This window comes from Quercus lobata, chromosome 2 (genome assembly GCF_001633185.2).
Source record: "Quercus lobata isolate SW786 chromosome 2, ValleyOak3.0 Primary Assembly, whole genome shotgun sequence".
In the NCBI taxonomy this organism is placed as follows: domain Eukaryota; kingdom Viridiplantae; phylum Streptophyta; class Magnoliopsida; order Fagales; family Fagaceae; genus Quercus; species Quercus lobata.
This window is the reverse complement of record NC_044905.1, coordinates 94,165,712-94,189,031: the sequence shown is the minus strand read 5'-3', so window position 1 is coordinate 94,189,031 and position 23,320 is coordinate 94,165,712. Positions and strand designations below refer to the sequence as shown.

At 35.6% G+C, this 23,320-nt stretch overlaps 2 protein-coding genes across 3 annotated transcripts; both read right to left on the bottom strand.

The window, feature by feature from the left end:
- Positions 1-2,941: 2,941 nt before the first annotated feature.
- On the bottom strand, positions 2,942-8,017 carry LOC115958712. 2 transcript variants are annotated; one of them, XM_031077063.1, is made up of 4 exons: positions 7,935-8,017; positions 5,134-6,651; positions 4,132-4,332; positions 2,942-3,174 (listed from the first exon to the last, which is right to left on the bottom strand). In XM_031077063.1, exons 2-4 carry the CDS (start codon positions 6,635-6,637, stop codon positions 2,954-2,956), a joined length of 1,926 nt encoding a protein of 641 aa, XP_030932923.1. In that variant the 5' UTR covers positions 6,638-6,651; positions 7,935-8,017; the 3' UTR covers positions 2,942-2,953. The 2 variants fall into 2 exon arrangements, with proteins under 2 accessions (XP_030932923.1, XP_030932924.1); XM_031077064.1 differs by lacking the exon at positions 4,132-4,332.
- Positions 8,018-8,844: 827 nt separating this feature from the next.
- Positions 8,845-17,823, bottom strand: LOC115977295 (autophagy-related protein 11). The gene is made up of 5 exons (XM_031099074.1): positions 16,157-17,823; positions 13,048-14,734; positions 10,416-10,636; positions 9,812-10,013; positions 8,845-9,655 (listed from the first exon to the last, which is right to left on the bottom strand). The coding sequence occupies exons 1-5, from the start codon at positions 17,089-17,091 to the stop codon at positions 9,239-9,241; spliced, it is 3,462 nt and encodes a 1,153-aa protein (XP_030954934.1). The 5' UTR covers positions 17,092-17,823; the 3' UTR covers positions 8,845-9,238.
- Positions 17,824-23,320: the final 5,497 nt, after the last annotated feature.

The window sequence follows — 23,320 nt, the reverse complement described above, 5'->3', positions numbered from 1 at the left end:
ATTTTTTTTAATGTTTTATGCAAAAAAATTTATTTTGATAAAATGAGCAATTATCATAGAATAAATATCACACTTTTTAAATTCTACCCCCCTCCAAAAAAAAAAAAAAAAAAAAAAATTTAAACGCACAGATGTTCTTGCATTTTTAGGGATAGAGGCATTTGTTTGTGTAAAGTGTGGATAGTACAATTTTATTTTGATCTAAGTTATGTGTTAATTTTGAGAGTTAAATTTCATTTGTCTTTAATTGACTTTAATTTTTATGATGAATGATACATGTGACTGTTGTTAGGTTCTTTTTATTTTGATTTCATGGATGTCTTTAATTAATTATGGGATGAATTGATAGACTATTTATATTGGCCATTGTTAGAGATTGAAAATTTGAACCCTAACCCAAATCTATTGATTTACTTGAAGCTGAAGAATGAAAATGGATATGAGTAAAAATGTTTCGATATGTGGATAAACATGACAACTCGTACTTGACTCTTTAAAATGATGGGTTGGGTTGGGTTGATGGTAGTTCAGAAGGGTTGATCCCTTTTTCTTTTTTCTTTCTTATATTTTGTTAAAAAAACAAACTCATTATCGTTAATTTTGGATTTGAAGGTAATATTTAATCTATTTATAGAACAATTATATTTTTAAAATCTAAAATTTTAACATATTATTTGGCCATTTTCATTATATACTAAAGTTGTATTAAAATTTCTATGTGGTACATGTAGGGATATTGGGCCCAAAAGTTCATTATCTGTTTATATATTGGGCCTGTGGCCCAATCTGAGGACGAGGGTTTATCCGAGGAAGAGATATCTTTATTAGAAGAGGCTGCGTTATTAAGTAAAGAGATTAGTCTTGATCATAACAGTTCAAGGGGTGGGCCGAGGATAAGCACATCCTCGGCTAACCAATATCGAGGTCCGAAGAGGTTGTCTGTCGTCCCGGGTAACGTTCCAGGAAGTTCCGTTGGTGTGGATATGTATTGCAGTGACATCAGATAGGGAGAAGTCCTAAAAATATCTTAAGAGAAAGCTGCTAACTTCCGCATTAAATGTACTGCAGCTAACTCTCTGGCCGCATTAATGTGGAGATGATGCCTGAACAGTGGATTTCAGCCTTACAGCTACTACATAAGGACTTAAGGGGAGTGCTGATGGGACAAGTATCAACACCAACCGTCTGGTATGCACGTGGAAGGTGGAGATGAAAAGGAGAGACAGTATAAAAGAAGAGGGGGGCAATGAGACTAGGGGATCGAGAAAAAAAGAGAAAATTACTGTAGCATCAAGAACTGATTTTGTAATCAAATTTGAAAGAAATATATAAGAACAGATTTTCTCGGACTTTGCCGATGACGATTTTCTTCATTATAGACTTGTCCATTTACATCTTCTTATCATCTAAATCTACTTTGTATTTGTTTGATTCATTAGAGCCTAGTTTTCCAACTCATTATCTACAAATTCATTGTTTTGGGTTTTTTGGGCCTCGGTCCATCTATCTGTTGGGCAAATAATTCAAATTTAGTCCTTACAGTACATATAAAAGATACTAAATTGAGGTGCAATTATTAATTCTAAATATTTCTAAAATAAAATCTATTAGTTTTTCATAAAGTTATAAATTTTTTTATTAGTTATTCACTTTTTTAGCTAACATTTTAAATTTTATTCTTATAAACTCCATGTATTTAATTATTTTAATAGGTTACTTAATTTTATTTTTATGTTTTATATATGACAAGGGCACTTGAGAGTCTGAGATTGACCATTAGATTATGGCATAGTTTTTTTTTTTTTTTTAATAATTTCTGTAAAATTATTAAACTAGTGAGCTATTAGAGTAAATTATCAAAATGTTAAATTAAGGATTAGTTATTATTTAACTTTTCTTTATTGGTTCCATTTCTTTGTTCTTTTATTGGTATTGAAATAAAAACAAAAGGAATATTTTCAAGTTTCATTTTATTTATTTATTTAATGTGAAAAAATAAGGACACTCATAAGGCTGACCTGAACTATCAAAAGATTAGATGAGAGTCATAAAAAACATAACCCATTTTTACCAAGTACTCATTTTAACTAGTACCCAACATTCTATCCACAAAAAAAGAAAAAAGAAAAAAGAAAAAAGCTCTGTACCCAACATGGTCAAACTCTAACATATATGATCCGAACAATTTTCCAGGTCTAACCATTAACTCCTAGGAGATTGATTCTCATGCTAGGTGGGGTTGGTTCCTAAGGGGGTGTTTAGTTCGCTGTGATATTACATTACATCGTAATACTTCATTATTGTAATATTATATTAATATAATATCAATACAAGAATACACTATTATATTGTTTAGGAAAGTGATGAGAGTAAGGTGATGTGATATAATTTGTAATTTTAGATTATGATAATGTTAGGAAAAGTAAAATAAACCAAAACCCTTAATATCACATCATCGTAATATGCATCACATTAAGGACACATCATAGTGAACCGAACGCCCCTAATATATTCCAACTCCATAACTTAGCCTCAAACTTAGTTAAGGGAAAGTAGCTTAGGTTTTGTTCATTGAATTCTCTCCCACACAAAGGATTTTAACATGATAGTGTGCACACTAGATTCAACAATATGGCAAGACACACCCTCTAGTTCATCACAATGAAGCATATCCAAATGTCTATATAATATACCAAGGAACAAAGGAGCAAAGGGAAAGAGACACCTTCGAAAATATCAATACCAAGCCTAAATAGTGTAGGCTTGTGATTTGTGAATGGGTAAATACATCTCTAAACACGAATTTTCTAAGGAACTAATCAATGAAAGCCACTCTGCATATATGATTCCACAAATCATTGTTCAAGCAATTCCTACACAAATTTTCCTTTTCTTTTCACCTCCATTTTAAATGAGCTGAATAGCTGAGAAAATAGACATGATACATTCAAGACTAGCCATTGACACATATAAAACATGGTGGATCCATGAGCTGCTCTTTACATGTGTTGAGCAGTAAGCATTGGGAATGAAAGACATGTCCACATGAAAGAACAGCAACCTCTGGAAGAAGAGAGGAATATAATTCTTTATCATCTGTTGGTGAAAACGCAAGATCGCCATTACATAAACGACAGTTTTGTCCAAATGGTTGAGTGGCAGGATTATGAAAACCTGAAGAAGGAAAAAAAAAAAAAAAAAAGAAGCATATTCTTATGATAAATATTGTTGCCAAAATATAGAACCTTTACATCACAATAAAGAAGATAAAAGCATCAAATTGAGGTTTCAAAATAACTCTGTTGGCTCATTTCTGTGGCATATTTTAATGAACTGATACGAATGAACGTGTTTGTTGTTGTAATATGGAAACATCCTGACCGAATTTGTATGTAACTTTGGATTCTCTAATGCCACTCACTTTATGTTTGCATGCTTTTATAAGTAGAATGGCATTTTTTTGAAATCCCTAGACTATATCTAGTTTTTTAATTCACTTTTTAGACTACTTGATTTATAACAGAAATTTCATGATTATTACCACTATCTTCTACCTATATGTAAAAACTTCCCAACTCATGGTTCATACTTCCATAATAATGGCCTATTCTTCTTTAGTAAATTATTATAAGCAGCATAGCTTTTCTACACTCCCTATTTCAGCCATACACATCAAATTATTGCTAAACTTTGAATTTACTTGAAGAGACTGGTCTCCAACTTTCACTAAAAAATGAAATTATTTTGATCATGATTTGAGGACAACACTAGTGTTATCTATCCTTATACCGGACAACATTATTAAGGGTGACCTATGCAAAATTGTCATGATTCCCACTTACAGAATTATGTCTAGTTCATAAAATAATGTGAAATGAAGTTATAAACTCAACTAAGCACTGACCGTTATAGCAGGTTGTGAACATTTGGAAGCCTAAGCTAAGCAACATTCTAAGCCTGTTACTTATCCAAGATACATATCTCAAACAAGAAGTAAAATGCATGGTACCAAAACTAAAGTGTAAGATTCTATCTAAGACACAACCAGAGCACATAACTAGGCACATCATGAATATTCTTTGGGTAAATTTTTGAACATGGAGAGAAGTAAAATGTTTCCTTTGGACATACCATCCCACATGATATGATGCTTCAGAACCTTCTGTTTTGAGGGCTGTTTGGATGGCTTTTGGGAAGGTTGGCTCTTAATCTTAAATTTACTTTGCCGAACTTGGTGGGATGAAGGAGTGCTATGGTTTTGACTCTTCTTAACATGTGACATAAATTCGCTCTTCGAAGTAGACTGACACTGCAGAGCATGACCTGTTTTACCTACAGGAAACAGTAACAACAATAAAATGCTGCTTATTATTGAAAGGGCGATCCTTAATAGTATGTTTACTTGCATGTGAAGATTAATTCTGGTACTAGACTAAAACAAAACAAGGCTTGATATCTAGTGCATTGAAATAAGCTAAAGATGAGTGCTCCAATTCCTAGGCTTAACAAATGACAAAAGGTGTACATAAATTAGTATAGGAGCATATATGATTGTCATACCGGTACAAAAATAAACTCTTACATGTGTAACGGATACTAAAGACACGACAAAACAATACTTGTAGTATATTTTTCTTTTGGGGAGGAGATGATGGATGTGGTCAAGATTTTGTACACTACCCTATGTGAATGTTAGTGTTGATGCCTGCTTGGCCCTAGCTGATTATGTTAAAAAATTACATAAAAAATTATGCAACAGCAATATCGTGGAGCATGAACTGGTTTACCTATAGGAGAAATGCAATAAAAAAGTTGTTAGATGAATAGGAGCACATGTGATTTCCCTATCAGTATAGAACTCAAGCTCCTATACATGTAAGGAATGTTAAAAGACATGACAGATTTTTTTTTTTTTTGATGAGTAAACAGAGTAATTTTTATTTTTCCACTTTGGAGGGAGGGTGGGGTGGGCAAGGTCTTCTAGTTTTGCAAAACTAGAAGACCTTCGTTATGTTATCAAAGTCAAACATAAATTCGTTATGTTATCAAAGTCAAACATAACTGATACATAAAAAGGTTTGATTAAAGTTACAATAAAATGGACTGAAGATTAAGGGTCAGTTTGTACATTACCTTCATGAGCATTCAACTTGGCGCCTCCTTTGGCCCTGATACTTAGAGAAGTTAAATATGATTTTATTTGAGAGATCTTGGCTGCATTGTCATTAACATGCTGTACTTCAGAAGAATTTTGTCTATCGGGGACTGAACTTATTTTAGACACATTCCCTTGATTCTCTGATCCAACTAGGGAGGCCCAGACAGTATTACTATTTCCATACTGTAATCTAGAAGAATTTTGTTTCTTGAGAACTGAGCTCTTGTTAGACACATTTCCCTGTTTACTTGATTCATCTTGGGAGGTCCTGACAGTATAATTTTGTCCATTGGCGATACTTAAAACAGTAGCATTTTCTGATCTGATCCCATATAAATTAACCTGCTTCATATTTGGCAAAGTAGCTTCTTGGTGACTATAGGGTCTTGAAGCAGCTTCAGGGCCTTGAAGGAAATTGCAATGATCTGCCTTTACCCAACTTGCATCTCCAAAACCTCCAAAACTGGAGTCCCCACTGTGAACTGCACCATTAGTCCTTCTACAATCATTGTTAGATGAAGTCTGGCCACCCGTGTTAAGGCCATAACCGTAAACATTACGTTGATATCTATCTTCTTTGTTACCTCCACAGTCAAGGGGAGGAGAACCGAGATCAATCTTCTTCGGATGGTAAAGGCTACCAATTTGAAATGAATTGTGGGCATTGTAGGCACTTGGTGCCCCGGAATTTCGTTTCTTGATGACTGAGCTCATTTTAGACACATTTCCCTGATCGCTCAATTCAGCTTGGGAGGTCCTGACAGTAGAATTTTGTCCCTTGGCGATACTTGTAACAGTAGCATTTTCTGATCTGATCCCATATAAATTAACCTGCTTCATATTTGGCAAAGTAGCCTCTTGGTGACTATGGGTTCTTGAAGCAGCTTCAGGGCCTCGATGACAATTATAATGATCTGCATTTACATAACTTGCATCTCCAAGACCTCCTAAACTAGAGCCCCAATTGTGAAATGCACCATTAGTCCTTCTAAAATCAATGTAAGACGAAGTCTGGCCACCCATGCTAAGTCCATAATTGTAAACATTACGTTGATATCTATCTTCATTGTTACCTCCACAGCCAAGGGGAAGAGAACTTACATCAATCTTCTTCGGATGGTAAAGACTACCATTTTGAACTTCATTGTGGACATTGTCCGTGCTTGGTTCCCTAGAATCTTGAAGATAGTATGTGGCTGGAAAATGACTTCCAAAGCTCATATTTTTATCAAACTGTGGCTGCTGAATATAATTTGATTGAGCTTGCAGAAGATTAGCTGCATTCACCATTGTACCAGAAGGAGACTGATATGTATTGGCAATTGCGGGTATGTATAAGGTAGGTCTTTGGACATTGCCAACTCCCATGGAATACATTGGCCTATAGTAGTCTTGTCCTTCACTTTGTAAAATGCGATTCTCTCCAGCTTGGTAATCTTCGTGTGCAATTCCCACTTGGTAAAGGTCACCCCACTCCATTTAAAAAATGAATTCTGGATTAACATTAATTAATACATAAGAATTTATCAAATACTCCTTTTAACGCCACAATATATTACCAAATTTTTAAAACAATTTTTTTAACAGTGGAAATTCATTATAAAAAAAAAAATGAAAAAAAGAAAATAGAAGAAGATTTGTAACAGCAATAAATCCAGTGAGGCAAGGCTACCAATGATTTTTCTGCACTCTAACTAAATTTTTTCTTATAATGCCCAATTTTTTTCTAGTAACAAAATCATTGCAAAACACAATAGTTTTTTATGTCACTGCTAACAACACCACCAAACCTTAGCCCCAAAAATTTGGGGTTGACTATGAATCCTTACCAAACTACTTAGGGTCAATTACATGTATTTTTTTGTCATTCATTGGTTACATGTATTTATTTTTTTTTTTTTTGTCATTCAATTTTTCATCTGAAGTCATACCATCTATTACTTCCTTAATTGACATATCTTTTTTACTATTATTATTATTATTATTTTGTCTTCATAACCCTTTTTTTTCTCCTTTCTTTCCCCAACTTGATTCAACTCACTCTTCCTCACTGGTAAATTAATCACTTTCCTTTGAACATAACCAAACTATCTCAAGTGACTCTCTCTCATTTTTTCATCAATATGCCACCCCTTTCTTTAAGCAAATTTTGGTATTTCAAATCCTATCTTTCCTAGTATATCTACTTATCCAACTTAACATTCTTATTTCGACTACACTTACTTTATGAATAAGCTACTTCTTAACAATCCAACATTCAATATCGTAGAATTTATGAATATGCTTGCTACTTTCACATCATTGAGCAGCCAAAAAAAATACTAAAAAAAGAAGGTTCCCCTTGAAAGTATTGCTGGAAGTAGGAAAATATCTATTGCTTCACTCCTAGAATTTGTTTTTCTCCTGTGGGAAATTTTCCATTACTAACAAAATCACAGAGAGCCAGAGACAGCTGTTGTAATTTTCTATTTACAGCTTTTGTAATTATGGCGAAAGAAACCAACCCAAATCCCACAAACTAAGAGACATACTAACAACAAATAAAGAACAAAAATTTGAACAGGATGCAACAAAGATAAAATCACCCACAATATACTTGGTATAATTCTATGAATAATAACTAGTCAAGTAATATACTTTTATTCCTCTTACACAATTATTATGACCCTCTAAAGCCTTATAAAAATCTCATAAATATTTTTTTTGAGAGGAAAAAAAAATCTCATAAATGAAGAAAGAACACATATATAAGTATATTAGAAGAAATATAGAATACCTGTTACAGAAAAAATTTCAACCCAAGCTGGGTTTTTGACACACAAACAGAAAATTTTGTTACTAGGAGCTCTAATATTATAGTACTAAGTACAGCGGCAGTCAGCAATAGGGTGTGATAGGTTAAGTGCCGAGGCCTTTGGCTTTTAAAGGTTTTGGCGTGGGGTGCATACCATAACATTACCAAAAGTCGGTTTAGACAAAGCAAAAACATTCAGACCGACCTACTTTTCACCTACCTTTTTTTCTTTTTGCTTTTTGTTTTAATTTTTTAGTCTTGTAGCTCAAGTAGAAATTCCTGGCTTTCTCAACAGATACAATAACACATTTTATTTCTCATCATTGGATGGCATAGGAAGAGAGAAGAATGAAGTTCATTTATTAAATCTTGGTCTAGAGTTTAGATGAGGAAGTGCAAAGTTGTTTGGAGAATGGGGGGATTACCAAAGGAGAAACAGTTGTTTGAAATGCTCTTTGAATGGATCACCTTCTAAACCAAATGTTGTCATAGTTTTTTAAAGTTGGAAAATGTTAGATGAGTGTCTTAGCATGGAAGAAATATGAAAAAGAAAATTGTAATAGCATTTTCTTCATTTTTTTTTTTTTGGATAATTTGATAATAGAGGAAGGAATATTGATGGTTTGGCGAAAAGAGATAATTGAATTCCATTCCTTTGCCAAAAAATAACAGTTTCTTTTGAAAAATATTACCAAAAGTATTTTTATTCCAACTAATAAGTCAGTCTTGTAAATGTGAAATCTTTTTATATATAAAAGGTTTTTTAATTTTTTTTTGAAAAAAAAAATATAATACCTAAAAAAAGAAATCAAGTTAGGACTGGAACAGTTTTTAGAAAATGTATTCAAAGAGGCCCTAAAGAACAGTTTTTAGACAGTGCATTCAAAGAGGCCCTAAAGCATCAAAGGCTATATATATGCAAAGTTATATTACAAGTGGTCTAAGATGGGCTTAAATGAACATAATTTCATAGGTGCTGCACATCTTTCTCGCATGAGACGGATTTAATTTACAACTCCTAAATAATTGACTGATCATGTTTTGACACATAAATACCAAATAAAGATCAAGAGCTGGATAATATTCACAACTTTTTTTTTCTTTTTCTTTTTTTTTAAGATACGAGTAGCTATATACACAAAAGGGGATAATAACTTAATTGGATGATCAGCTGTACAAAGGAGAAATCAAGTTCCAAGTCCCACCAGGTTGATTTAACTTTTGAATGCTATTCTAAGTATGTACACTTGGATTCTTCCATCACATCTGTCTGCCTGAAGCAGGGATCAGGAAGGAGGTGGTGAACGAATGGTAGTATCAGGTAACATGGCTACCGTCACTAAGAAGTATTCACAGCCTATGGGGAGACCATATGGGTTCAAGGTTGATCCTGAATTCAAGGTCAACCGATCGGTCCCCGTATCAGAGGTCAGGTTTTCTGCTTGATCCATCCTACCATGCTCAGGCCGAGTTGGAGTAGGGGGCAACGACTTCACAATTTGGTGTTCAATATGCACAATCTGCCCAACAATGTAGTTAGGTCTGCATGGGATATGGTCAGCAAACAAGGCCACAGATTCAGCAGACAAGTAATAGTTCAAACAGTTCCGAGTGATCGCCTCATAATGCCCAGCAGAGTTAAGAACAAATGCAGCGATCTCATGAACTTCCAAGCGGCCAAAAGATATCTTTTCCTTGTTCGCCTGTAACACAATCACAATCAAAAGATAACTACCAATTTTAGTTGGTGGCTCAATCAGAACCGCATCCCATTATTTTCATTCATTCAATTTTTTTTCTTTTCAAGTAACAATGAACAAACCATAAAAACACCACGAACAAATCAATTAAAAAATTACCTGCTTCTCAAGTTGATGCTTAGCGTATAAAGTTTTAACCAGCTCTTTCTTCTCATCCAATTCTTTTCTAAGTTGTTCAACTGCAGCTTCAACCTTTAGGTGCTCTTCACGGCGCCTGGATAAGTAACTAACTCTCTCTGCAAGGACCCGGATGCATCTTCGAAAATCAGCAGTATCATCATCTTCATTGTCATTCATGGAACTGAAACAATTCAAACCAAACCAACAAAAATCAAAATTAATGTCAGTGCAAACACCCCCCACCTCTCTCCTTGCCCTTTTTTTTTGGGAGGAGAGAGGGGGAAGGGACATATTTGACAACAAAACATAAACTCATCAGAAAATTAAAATCTACAAAATTGATGTACCGATTGTTTTAGAAGAGGCACTTATCACCCCCTTTTTACTTGCAAATTAATTAACTAATTTAGTGTCAGCATGATAATTGAAGTATTCACACATAATAAAGTTTAGTGAGGCATCCACAACACTTTGGACGATTTGAGAATCCCTCCTTTGAAGGAGGAATAGAGAAAAATGGGGAGGGGGATCAATGGAAGCTTTTTCACAAACACTAATATTAGTCTTCTGGCAAGAGTCTTACTTAGCCAAAGATTGTGCTAAGGTCTGCAAGGAATCTGCAAAAGCGGCCACTCCACCAGGTGGATTAATACAGCTCCGAAGTCTTTCAAAAAGGCCACGCATTTTCAAAGCAGATGCACGTAGTGCACTATACTCTGAGGCCCTCCGATCAGCTGCACAAAGATGGGTCTGGGCTTCCTCTCTTGCCTCATGCAAGCAGTTTTCCAAGTGAGCACAATTCATCTGTCATGCAGGGGAAAAAAAATGTAATAAGAAAAAACAGACAAGTGGGATAAAAAATTAAAATTATTAAAAGCATGTTTCTCTAATAGACAAGAAAATTACAGTTGCATGAAGATGATTTACAGGAGACACCAATAACGCAACCAGACAAAGGCGTTTGGTTCCCAACCAAAAATTTCATATATACATTAATATATATAAAAGTACTACAGATTTTCCCTTGCAATCAAATGTCAAATAACAATTACACCTCACACATTTTGTGTTGACGCTGTGATGCTGAATTAACAATAAAGTAGATTGTTAGAATAGCAAAGAAAGCAAAGAGGATTGATCTAAGGAAGCTGCAAGTGTCTGCTCAGTAGTTTTATGGTTAAAAAAATGGAATACTCTGATTCACACAAAGTTAATAAGTAACAGCCACTAAGGCCAGAGGAATTTTTTGCTTCCTCTTATAGTGTATTATTAGTTTCTTAATAAAAAATTGTCAGAGGATTGCTTAGCTGGCTAGCTTCAAGGAAGGGAAAATTGGTTTAGCATGCATCTCCTTCTGAAGACTGTGTAGTAAATTAAGTTCTCCAAATGAGCTGTTCCTTCAATAGACAACTTTGATTTATAATTCAGTAGTTCCAGATACATGAGTCAAATGCTGTTTCTTTTTCTTTTCTGTTCTTTTTTTCCATTTACTTATTTTACCATATGTGAAGCAGCAAATGGCATTGTTCTCCCTTATCCCTAGGGTTCCAAATCTATTTAGTTCAATTCAAATCAGTTGCCCATGGATCATTTCTGAAATTCTAAGAGCTAGAAAGCAAACACAATAAACAACTCTTCTATTTTTCCAGCTAATGTTTTCCAAAAATGCTTCCCTTAAAAAAACAAAAAAACTTTAAAAATTTTGTTATTTTACTAAAAAAGTAAAAAATTCATCCATTCCTTCAATAGATAACCCCTGATAAGGTTTTCATTTAGAACTAGCAACATAGCCATCACCAACCTTTGCTTCAGTGATCTTACAACAAGCAGGGGTTTTTTGGATAATTCAGATAATCCTATAGAAGATCTGTAGAGGCATTCACTCCGACCAACTAATGATATTCCTATTCAGGCAAACCAATATTGTCATCCCACAGGGCCACAATATCAGGAAAGGCAACCTGAAACCTTGTAAGTTTCACTTTTAAATCATTTTCATTCATGCATAACCAAACATCATGCCAAACTTCGCCAAAAATGTAATAATTTTCCATAACAAAGAAAAATGTCAAAGTTATGAGAAAAGAATATAGATGATAATCTCTTCACAGAGCCAACCAATATGAACAAAGAATTATTTTAATGCAAAACATTTCATTTGCCTGTAATAAAGATTAGTTACAATCTTTAGTTTATCCAAAGGACTTGACTGTCAACATAAGACAGTAGGAACCTATAATTACCAATTCAGGGGGCAAGGAATAAAAAAGAGGGTAAAGTTTCAGCCACAGGAATCCAACTAGGGATCTGAAACTTTTGTTATTGTTTCAATTGTACATTGTTCCCACTTCAGAAAAAAAGCCATAGAACAACTAAATCCAAGCTGAACAGACTGTCAATCATAAACTTTCCTACCTTACCCCTTTCACAATTTCCTAATATTAAACATGTTGAAGATCTCTACAATTGACAATGTAGCTCCTTAACCCTCTTAGCATATCCAAATTTAATTGGAATCTAACATTACTCTTTATGAGACAAGGTGTGTTAAAGAACAATTAATACTTAACAGGCTATGCTACATTTTCTTTTTTTCATCGGTATACAGGCTATGCTACATTTTCACTTCCCCATTGCAACTAAACCTAACAACCCTAACCTAGTCATAGAAAGTTCACAAGTATGCATCATGTTATGGCCCAGAATTTCAGTGTCAACACCAAATGCTTGCAGTATCATTAGAATCTAACCATACACAAAACTCAATTTCCAGAGTAATCATGATAACCTAGTGTCATTAAGTGCTAACATATTCAAAAAAACGGACATTTAACTATCCTTTCGGAGGCACACTCACGCATACTTTAGTTTGAGTGTGTATATATGCATGCCTAATGGACACTCTATACTAAAAATGAGTATATATAATTCAGTCTTTTATATCTCAAAGATAACAGCATTCAGTAGAAATTCAGAAAGACAAGAACGTAAAAAATTAGTGGGGCAGAAATGAGGAAATCATCTAAGAGCTAGTTGTAATTTTTGTGTGTGTGTGTGTGTGTGTGTCCGAGAGAGAGAGAGAGAGAGATTAAATTTGACAAAGAAATAATGAACATTTCTTCATAGAAATTTGAATCAATTAATACTTACAAAATCTCCTAAAACAGAAACACTGAGAAACCACAAAAAAATGTTAAATTTCAGCTAGCTAATACCTGAGATTCATCAAGGAGCTTCCGACTCGTTTCTAACTCCCTCCTAAGCAAGGAAAACTCCTCCAAGGTAGCTTTAAGCTTGGTCTCAGTTTCAGTCAATTGGTTTGACTTGTCTGCAAGTGCACTTTGTAATTCCAACAGAAGATCACTACTGACTTTGGAATTTAACCCCAGCTCAGCCTGTGTATCAGAAGGTAAAGCAATCAGAGGCCCAGCCATGCTCTCAGCAGTGGAACTGTTTGTAAGGGACATGCCCAACTGTCCTATCATCTTATCTTTCCCATCTTTATCACTGACAAGAAGTTCTTCACGATTTGGCTCCACCATTGAGGAATCAAGCTGAGAATTTTGCATTCCAAAGGAATCCATCATATTCTCATCCACTCCTTCTCGAGCTTTGCCATGTTGCCCAGTTAATAGCCCCAATTTTGCATTCAAAGAATTTGAGATACAAGAAACCTCATCCATGGGCTCAGTAGTAGATATGCAAGGTACGTGGGCTTCACTGCCTAAGACTTCTTGCTTGCAATCATCAACCTTCTCAGCCAAAAGTGCAAAGTCAGTTGGATCTTTGTTATTTGAAAGCTTCTGCCCTTGCAAATATTGATCAGACAATCTCTGCTCCAATTCTTGAATGCGCTTCTCATAAGACAGACACTGTGTCTGCTTATGACTAAGCATAGATTGCAGATGTTTCACATATTCGTCTTTCAGATGCAAGGCTTCAGATGTCTTCTCTTGAGCATTTTTCAATAAGCGATCCAGCTTATCATCATCCAGAGATTCGTATTCAACTTCAGGCCAGTGCAAACAATTAAAGGCAATTGCAGAAGCAAGGTCAGCCTTCAGTTTTGCATTCTCAACTTCCATTTTGCTAGTCCCAGCAACCTCAACCAACTCACAGCCTTCAAGAAGCTCCTCAGAGTCATATTTCTCAAGGGTGTCCACAGAAATCTCCTCAGGCTCAGCTGAATGGGAACTGTCATTAGACAAAGAAAATGAACCTTTTAAGCTTCCATGCTTCTCGCCCTTCAAAGGCATTCTGGCCAAATGCTCAGGCGCATATCGATCTAGGTCTGAAATGTCAATATCAAGCAAACCAGTATCAAAAGGAGCTATATTGACATCACATTGATTGGGGGTATCAAATAATCCAAGAGATCCTAAAACATCCCTGGGTATGTAAGAACTATAAAACTTCAGAAACTCCTCCCGCCTCTGAACCTCAACCTCCCTCTTTGTAGCAAGCTTTTCAGCCAATTGTCCAGCCATGCCCATGTAAAGCTTCATAGAAGCCTTTCTTCTCACAACTTCTGCAAGGCAGGCTCTAAATGCAGGGCCAAGCCCACGGAGTAACTTCAACTCCATAAACTGATCATCCTGACGCATCATTGCCTCTCTAAAAACAGGAAACTGTAACTTAGCATCTTTGACGACAACAGTGACAATTGTTATCTGTTGCATGTAATTATGTAGAAAGAGATTCATTTCATTCTTCTTATCCCTGCAGAAGTCCAATAGCTTAGAAATTTCACGATCACAAGCCTGCATCTTAGGCAGGTGATTCCTGTCATGGACATCATACATAGGACCCAAGGCTGAAACTGCATCATGAGGACGGAGGGATGAAGATAATTGGCTGGACAGACACTCATCCACTAGTTTCTTCACTGTATTGACATCTTTGCTGCATGAATAGACACATGTAGGTATTCATGGCTTTTAGAAATAACATGATTAAAGCAGAAACAGGTATCATGATCATACAAACCATGGAATACAAACAGTAAATACAATATTTAATACAAAAGACACAAGTGACATCTAGAGTCTTTTTTACTTATATTGATAAGTTACACACACATTAGTGATTAGGCTGTCTACCAACCACTATTTCCAAACCACACAGAAGTGGGATCCTTGTGCATTGGATATGACATTTTTTAAAGTTACACACACACCCAATGGGTCTTGAACCCGTGAACTACCCTCCATCCCATTATTAAGGGATGAAAAAGCTCCTTTTGTGCTAGAGCCCATTGGCCAAGTAACATCCAAAGTCTTGTGTACTTTAAACTTGCTAAAACCAAGATTTTGACTCCATGGCCGCTTTCAATTTTGGGTTTTAGGCATTTAGCATTATAGGCAGTAGAGCCAAGCAAATGAGGTCCAAAACACCATAAAGGTAGTTCCCTTATCTGCATCGCAATCCCTTGCTATGCTATGAGGAGAACCTAGGTTCAAATCTCTCTCCCCCCATTTATTGAAAGCACACAAATTTTATTTGGCAAAAAAGAAAAAAAAAAAAACTGCCATGCTATCCAGTTTCCTTGTGTTTATAATATACATATAATCTAGGTCATGGCTTCAAAACGTTTAACATCATGACATGGACCAAAGATCTCTAAACAATAAAAAGCACACAGGTGAATGCATGCACACATACACCATACAGACCAGGTGCATTACTAGCCCAGATGGTATATCATATTGTAAACTGAACCACTCCAAGTATACCTGATGAACAAGGCATCATGTGTCTGTTGGAGAATGTGTACATATGGAAAAAAGCTAACTAGCACACATTTGGCAAGTATGCACTTCTAAATTAAATTGAGCATAAACATCTTCAACCATATGTCCAGAAAATGCTCTCCATTTGAGATATGCTGAGTAAAAATTTAACCTAAGACTAGCATAACAATGGAACAGCGTAGCACAAATCAATGAGGCATACATGCACAGAGCAAGTAATGAGGCTTCATCTGTCTTGGAGAATACAAATACCAAAAAGCAAAAGACTACATGCTTAGAAAGTATGAACCTTTAGTTAATTAGGGAATCGAAATCTTCAACCACACATAAATATATCTCCATGAGGGAAGTGCCAACCAACCATAAGATTACCCTAAGACTAGCATTGTCTTCAAACAATTTTTGGAAATTATGTAACTCAGCCACAACAAAGTTTTGAAAAAATCAAATCCAGGAAAAACTTAAATGACCTGAAGTGAGTAGCATAAATAGGCATTTCGAGACCAAACAAATAATAAAAAAGATAAATATATAGGTAATGCTGAAACTACTGCCAAAATAAAAGAGAACCCACCTCAAAGACTGCAGTATGCTCTTTTGTTCATTGATGAAGTGCTGGTGCTCCTTAATCATCCTCTCCAAATCTATAGCAGGAAAAGATACCCTGCTAGCAAACAATTCCTCAACCTTGTATTTCGCTTCATTAACCTTTTGCTTAAATTGTGAAACCTTGTTCTCAAACTGCCTGTGGGAACTGCTACAATTCTCAGCTGACTTCCGCAAAGTCTCTTCCTTGACAAAATCCAGTAAGCACTTGCGTGTGGAAGTCTGTAAAGGAGGGGGAAGCTTGATGGATCTCAATTTCTCAATATCCTTCCCAAAATTTCCCAGGAGATCAGAATGAAACCGGTGCTGTTGCGAATAATGCTTCATGAATTCTGTGTAACTTTGGTTAGTCATCTTATAGAATTGATCCAAATTACCACTTGCAACCCCCAATGCCCTCTCTTGAACCTTCTGCTCCTTCAAAAACTTCACACAAGTATCATATTTCTTTTGGCTACATTTATAAATTGCATCTCCCTGGATGAAATGGTACCTGAATTGCCTCTCATATGAAGGCAAAGCCTTCAAAGCAGGGTCAGGAGCATTATCCAAAGGATGAGGATTATGCAAAGAGGCCGGCAATGGAATCTCTGCACTATCAAAGTTCTCAACTTGCTCCGGCTGAGGATGAGGCGAATTCATATGCAGTCTTGCCTTATTAAATACAAAAATTTCCCTGTCATCCGAAGGAAGATTATATGCTGATAACAACTTCTGCGGGTCAAGTCTAACCTCCAAACACAGAACAACCTGCTCATGTAAACCAATGTTCTCCACGGACTCAACATATTTCATAACCACCTCAACCGGCGTGTTTCCACTGCAGTGGGGCTCATATGTGTGCCCATTCTCAGCAATTCGAACCACAAGCTTGCCTCCACCTTCTGAGGTATTAGAACTCATCTTATCCTCTTAAGAACAAACTATCCTCCACCACAAATTCCCAATAAACAAAATCAAAACACCAATACCACCTTGTTCACACAATCCAATTCTCAACCCCAACGCCTAACCGAGCTTAAGCCTTGACAAAAACCCGATTTCTCACAATCCCACCACCAAATTCTGCAGAAGCAGCCCGATTCTACACAAACCCACTAAGGATTTTACCCCCAAAAAGCACTAATTGCCATTGACCCATCAGTGAAACCAGCAAAACCAACCTATCCAACACAGATTTCCCCCCACAAAAACCAAAACTTTGACCACCAATCCTTTCCAAAACCCCCTCAAACCAACACCGACCGACAACAAAAATCTTCGAAAATATACTCAAATTCCCAACGAACCCACCAACGATTACACACAAAACTCCAAAATCATCACCGACCCACCATTCAATTCCGCAAAATTAACCCAAATCAAACCAGACCCACCAAGTTTTTCACCGTGAAATCCCCAATTTCACTTCCGGCAAAGCCCCAATTCGTTCCACCCTCCAACAATGACCACCACACGAAAACAACCAATCGAATCAAAAAACGAATTTTGAAGAAAGGGTTAAGGAGAAAAACTTGCACAGAGGCACGAAGATAATCAAAGAAAAGAGATTACGTGAAGCTAAAGAATCTTCTAAATTTTTTTTTCTTTTGTTTTTTTTTTTCTCTTAGCACAAGGTTTGCACGAAACCCTTTTTTTTTTTTTGTGCTTGTTATTTTATTGTAATCTACGTTATCTTATTCTTCTTCTTCTTCTTCGCCGATTTTTTTTGCTATTTTTTCTTTTTCAACAAACAAACACAGAGAACCTTCTGCAAAAAGTAACCACCGCGAAGCAGAAGAGCTCTCTCTCTCTAGAGTGTGTGCTTTCTGTTCTGTGTCTCACTCTGTCTCTTTTTCTCTCTTCACAATAACTTTGGAAGGAATAGAGAAAGGAAGCAGCTTGATATCGTTTAGATATGATTGAACTTTCTCTATTTCACTATTTTATTCTGTTACAATTTTTTCAGATTCGTATTTTAGTATAGTATTTAACTATTCAACTCAGATTTTCTCAACCAAAAAAAAAAAAAAAACTATTCAAGTCAGATAAAAAAAAAAAAAAAAAAAAAAAAAAAAAAAAAAAAAAACTACTTGGGGTGGAAAAACCCAGGAGTAATACACAATTTTGCCACGTCTATTTATTGTGAGTGATTAAATTGTGAATCTATTATTTTTATTTTACTATTTATAATTTATTGCGTAGATAAATTGTAATAAAAAATGTGTCAAAAATTGTAATTCTAGCTTTTTATAAAAATAAATAGGGTAAATTTCAGAAAATTACCCTGAGGTTTGAGTTAATACCAACTAGGTCCAACACTTCCCAAAACTAACCAACTTAGTCCTTAAAAGACACTTTTGTCCCTAAATACCTAAGCCCTGTTACGTTCTCTTCTCTCTCTCTTTGACTCATCTCTTTCCCCTTTTTCTCTCTCTCATCCACCTGCAAAACCCATGAGCCTAACCACCTGCAAAACCCATGAGTCTTCACCAGAATCAACAACTCTATTGAACAACCATCACTACTAAAGGTTAGTTTAGCATCAACTCTCACTCTTCCCTATTTTCTACCACCTAAAAACAGTAACATCAACTACAATCCATGGCTGCCACCACCTCTAACCCAGTGCAGCAACCAAAAAAAAAAAAAAAAAGAAACTGTGCGGCAACCAACCACGGTTGCCACCACCTCTGACCCAATGCAGTAGCAACCCACGGCTGCCTCCACCTTTAACCCAAAGCAGCCAAAAAAAAAAAAAACAACTGTGCAGCAACCAGCCACACGGCCACCACAAATCTGAAAGGTCACCCACCAAAATTTAAATCCAAACCACATGCACCAGATTTGAAGACATCCATTCAGCCTAACCCCAAAACCCAAATCAAAATAGCAAACCCATAGATCTACAAATAGTATACCCAAAATCCAAATTTTCAAACCCACACCCAAATCATCTGAACCTAACAACCAAAGAAAATTTAGAGGGAGAGGGTTATGGGTTTCACCAATGACCAGAGTTCGGTGAGGGAGAGAGGGACGAGAGAGAAGAGATGGGCATCACTTGTGTGAGAGAGAAAAAGGGAAAAGAGATGAGAGTCAGAGAAGAGAGATGAGAGGAGAACGTAATAGGGTTTAGGTATTTAGGGACATAAGTGTCTTTTAAGGACTAAGTTGGTTAGTTTTGAGAAGTGTTGGACCTAGTTGGTATTAACTCAAACCTCAGGGTAGTTTTCTGGAATTTACCCAAATAAATAAATAAAGAAATTGTTAGACTAATAAATATCATAAACTACCATTTTTTTAGGGGTTATTCAAATTCTGAATGTCTTCAATAGAAACACCAAGATATACCAAAGTAACATGCCACAGGTCACCTTAGTATGTTTGGTGAAAATTCTCACTAATTTTATTCGTCTCAAATAGGTGATAATATCCTCATTGAGATACCTAGGTAGTGGGTTCATTGGTTGGGGCAAGGTAAATTTGGAGGTCTTCATCGGCTACACTATTGTTCCATGGAGTTTTAAGGTATCTCATGGATAATGAGTGAAATAGGCTGGCCAAAGGCAACGATACCACTTCTTTATATATAAATATATATATATATATATAATTTTATTTGATATATATTCAGATTGTTTTTATGTATAATTTAATTTTTGTATAGATAACTTATTTATAAATTATTTTTTATACATATTCTCTTACCATCTTAAATTTTTTTTTCTCCCTCTCTCTCTTAGGCCGTGTTTGGTTGGATGTAAAATATTTTCAAGTGTTTGGTTGTATTCCAAAAAATACTTTAGAAAATATTTTCTTGTGTTTGGTTGTGTTGCTGAAAATGCTCTAGAAAACCCATTTTGATCATGTTTCTCACATTTTCTTAGGATCCAAACAAATATTATTATAGAGAATCAAAATATATAAACAAGAAACAAAAATCAAAACAAAAAAAATCAAAATCACAGGACCAATCGTGACGCGATCGGTTCGTCGGTGAGGATGAGGAATGGGTTGATCAGTTCGTGGGTTCATGGCGCGATCTCGCCGGTGGAGGAGGTGGGTCGATCGGTTCGTGGGTTTGTGGCGTGATCTCACTATTGCGTGGAGGGGACGAGGATGGCGATTGATTCATGGCGCGATCTCACCGTCACGTGGAGGGGACGAGGACGGCGATCTAACCGGCGCGATCTCGAACTCGACGGCACGATCTTGAACTCTCTCTGTTTGCGCGTCTGTGAGGCCTTTCTCTTTCTCTCTTTGTGCATCTCCAGAAATGATTTGAAGGTAAAACAGAAGTTGAAAATATTTTTCGAGTCAAAGAGGCTATTTTACCGTCAAAGTAAATGATTTTCCGGAAAATTCTATTTTCCATGCGCAACCAAATACACAGTTTCATGTAAAAGGATTTCCTGAAATCGTTTTCAGCCAAAACAAACACAGCCTTAGGCTATGTTTGGTTCAATGTAAAATATTTTCTAGAAAATAAATATTTTTCGGAAATGTTATTTTTGGGAAAGGAAAATATTTTCAAGTGTTTGGTTGCATTATGAAAATTGTTCTAGAAAACATTTTCATGTGTTTGGTAACATTCTGAAAATGCTATTTTCCTACAAAATTTTCACATTTTCTCAGCCATTTTCTCAGCATCCAAACAAATTTTATTACAGAAAATTTCAATATATACACTTAACACAACCAAAAATCAAAATAAAAACATTGATCAAGAGGAAGAAAGAGTGAGATCGGAGGGAGACAGAGTGACAGCCAAATCCCAAATCCAAACCCAGCCAAATCCCAATCCACAGAACAAATCACAGCCAAATACCCATCACTTGCAACCACCAACAACAACCCACAACCACTGAAATTTTTACCTACCATCGAAACAACACCACACACCAACGAAACTCTAATTCAACTCACGGCAGCAAACTCCGACAATCAAAAGCCACAACCGACGGCAAGCAAGCAAAAGCCACGACCCATGACAAGTGAACTCCAGCGAGCGAAAGCCATGACCGACGGCAACAAACCCAAGCAAGCAAAACATCGCCTTCAAGATCGGAGAGGTGGGACTTGGGTGTTTGTGGATCGATGAGGGAGGGGTGGATCGATGATGGCTGGTGATCGGTGATGAGGGAGGCACGGCCCAGACGGTGGTGCCGTCGAGATCAAGTTCAGGTGATCGGCCTCTCTCTCTCTGACAGTGCAATCTGGGGTTGGGGCCGGTGCTGGGTGCAACGAGACACGCTACTGGTGAGATCTCCTTACTGTTTCTCTCTCTCTCTCTCTCTCTCTATCTCTCTCTCTCTCTCTCTTTTATTTTCCTGGGGTGGAAATCATTTAAAGGTAAAATAAAACTTGAAAATGAATTTCGGGTGAGGCAGGGTATTTTATGGTCAACGCAAAAAATGAATTCTGTTTGACCCAATTTTCTGGAGCTACCAAACACACACGTTTACAGAAAAACATTTCCGAAAATGGTTTGAAGCCAAAACAAACGCAGCCTTAGTAGTCTTATGATTGTCTCTCTCCTTATTCTTTCCTTCATCTCTATCTAATTTTTGTCATAGCAAAATACTTCTAACTGATTTTGTCTCGGACTTACCTTGCTCCCGTCTCACACAGGTTTTCACTGCCCAAAAGCTAGGATAGAATGGGAACAAGACACTTGTAATCCAATCCTACATGGCTTGCATCCGTGTTTTTCCCTTTGTAAGATCTTATACTGAAAACGATGGAATGGGTTAAAGTTACACCCGGTATAACTTTAAGCAATGTTACACTACTCAATATCTTTTTATTGGTGGCAATTTTTGACAAATTCAATGTTGGAATACTTTATCTTTGTATATTTTTTATGCTTGCAAAATTTTAAGACAATCAAATGTCAATAACTATGTCATCAATAAAATGTTTAAAGTTCAAGTTTTATAGTTTATAATTATGCAACAAAGATGGGTGTATAATTAAATAGTAAATAAAGTCCAATTGACACAAAATTTGGCATGCGTGTTAAGAACATGTAATCCAATGGTGAGATTTTCAATTTATTAATCCAATAAAAATTTATTAAGTTGTATAATATTGTTTAAAGTTACACTAGGTGTAACTTGAGTCCAACCTAAAAACAATATATATTATTGAAACTATGTTAATAATCAATGAAATGGAGTTTCACTTGTATTAAACTATCATAATTAATACATACATACATGATACATGCATACAAATATATATCGAGTCATTTGGCATTATGATATTAGTGGGTAAGTTTTACTATATTAAAATACAAAATTATAGTAGATTATCAAAATAACTATTAAAAGATATTAAATTTTATTTTAAATTTCTTAAATATTTTTTGAAACATGATTTCAGTTTGAGTAGAATTTCAAATTTCTTAATTTTTTTTAATTTTTAATTTTTTTTAATAATTCAATAGTTGGGGGAGGAAGTATTTGAACCCTAGATGTCTTCATTGAAAGCAGTTGAAGGTGCTATCCAATTAGACTACAAGATTCTTAACAAATTTCTTGAAACTTAGATAATAAAGTTTTGTTTGAAGTAAATTATATCCTAACAATTAATAAATTAAATTGTTTAAATAATTTATGAGAGCATATCCACTTGTCAAATAGAAAAGATAGTCAATTGGCTCAATTAAGATTTCTATAACCCAACTTTTATCATATAAAATATATATATATATATATATATATATATATAATTGGTTTTCTTGGCAGCCTCTACCAAGTCCTATAGCAATTAAATCTAACTAAATGCAACGTTGGTTGGTGTTAATAAATTTAAAACCTTTAGGTCTCAAACGTGTGGTTGTCATTGATTTTGAGGTTACTCGTTACCTAGGTGATAAATTAAATTTTAGGTTTTATTAAGGTTTTGGTTCAAACCTAACCAACTTTAGAAGTCAATATCACATTATCACAATATATAAAAATAAATAAAAACAGAAGAATATATATATATATATATATATATATATATTATGGGGTCAGAGAACTTGTGACCCTGGCCCACTTTATGTTAGGGCCCAAGGCCCGAGCCGAGGAGGGACATTGCCGAGAACATACAGTAAAAGTCCAAATGGCCTAGTGATATAGCCGAGGACGATTCTGTCCTCGGC

Bases quoted from the DNA above. Each gene is read 5' to 3' on its own strand.
- LOC115958712 (XM_031077063.1), bottom strand. From the start codon at position 6,637: ATGGAGTGGGGTGACCTTTACCAAGTGGGAATTGCACACGAAGATTAC. The intron at 4,333-5,133 runs GTAATGTACAAA...TGTTTCCTGTAG, and splicing joins CAAGTTGAATGCTCATGAAG to GTAAAACAGGTCATGCTCTG. The intron at 3,175-4,131 runs GTATGTCCAAAG...TTCCTTCTTCAG, and splicing joins GCATCATATCATGTGGGATG to GTTTTCATAATCCTGCCACT.
- LOC115977295 (XM_031099074.1), bottom strand. From the start codon at position 17,091: ATGAGTTCTAATACCTCAGAAGGTGGAGGCAAGCTTGTGGTTCGAATT. The intron at 10,637-13,047 runs GTATTAGCTAGC...CCTGCATGACAG, and splicing joins AGCTCCTTGATGAATCTCAG to ATGAATTGTGCTCACTTGGA. The intron at 9,656-9,811 runs GTAATTTTTTAA...ATTGTGTTACAG, and splicing joins AGCATCAACTTGAGAAGCAG to GCGAACAAGGAAAAGATATC.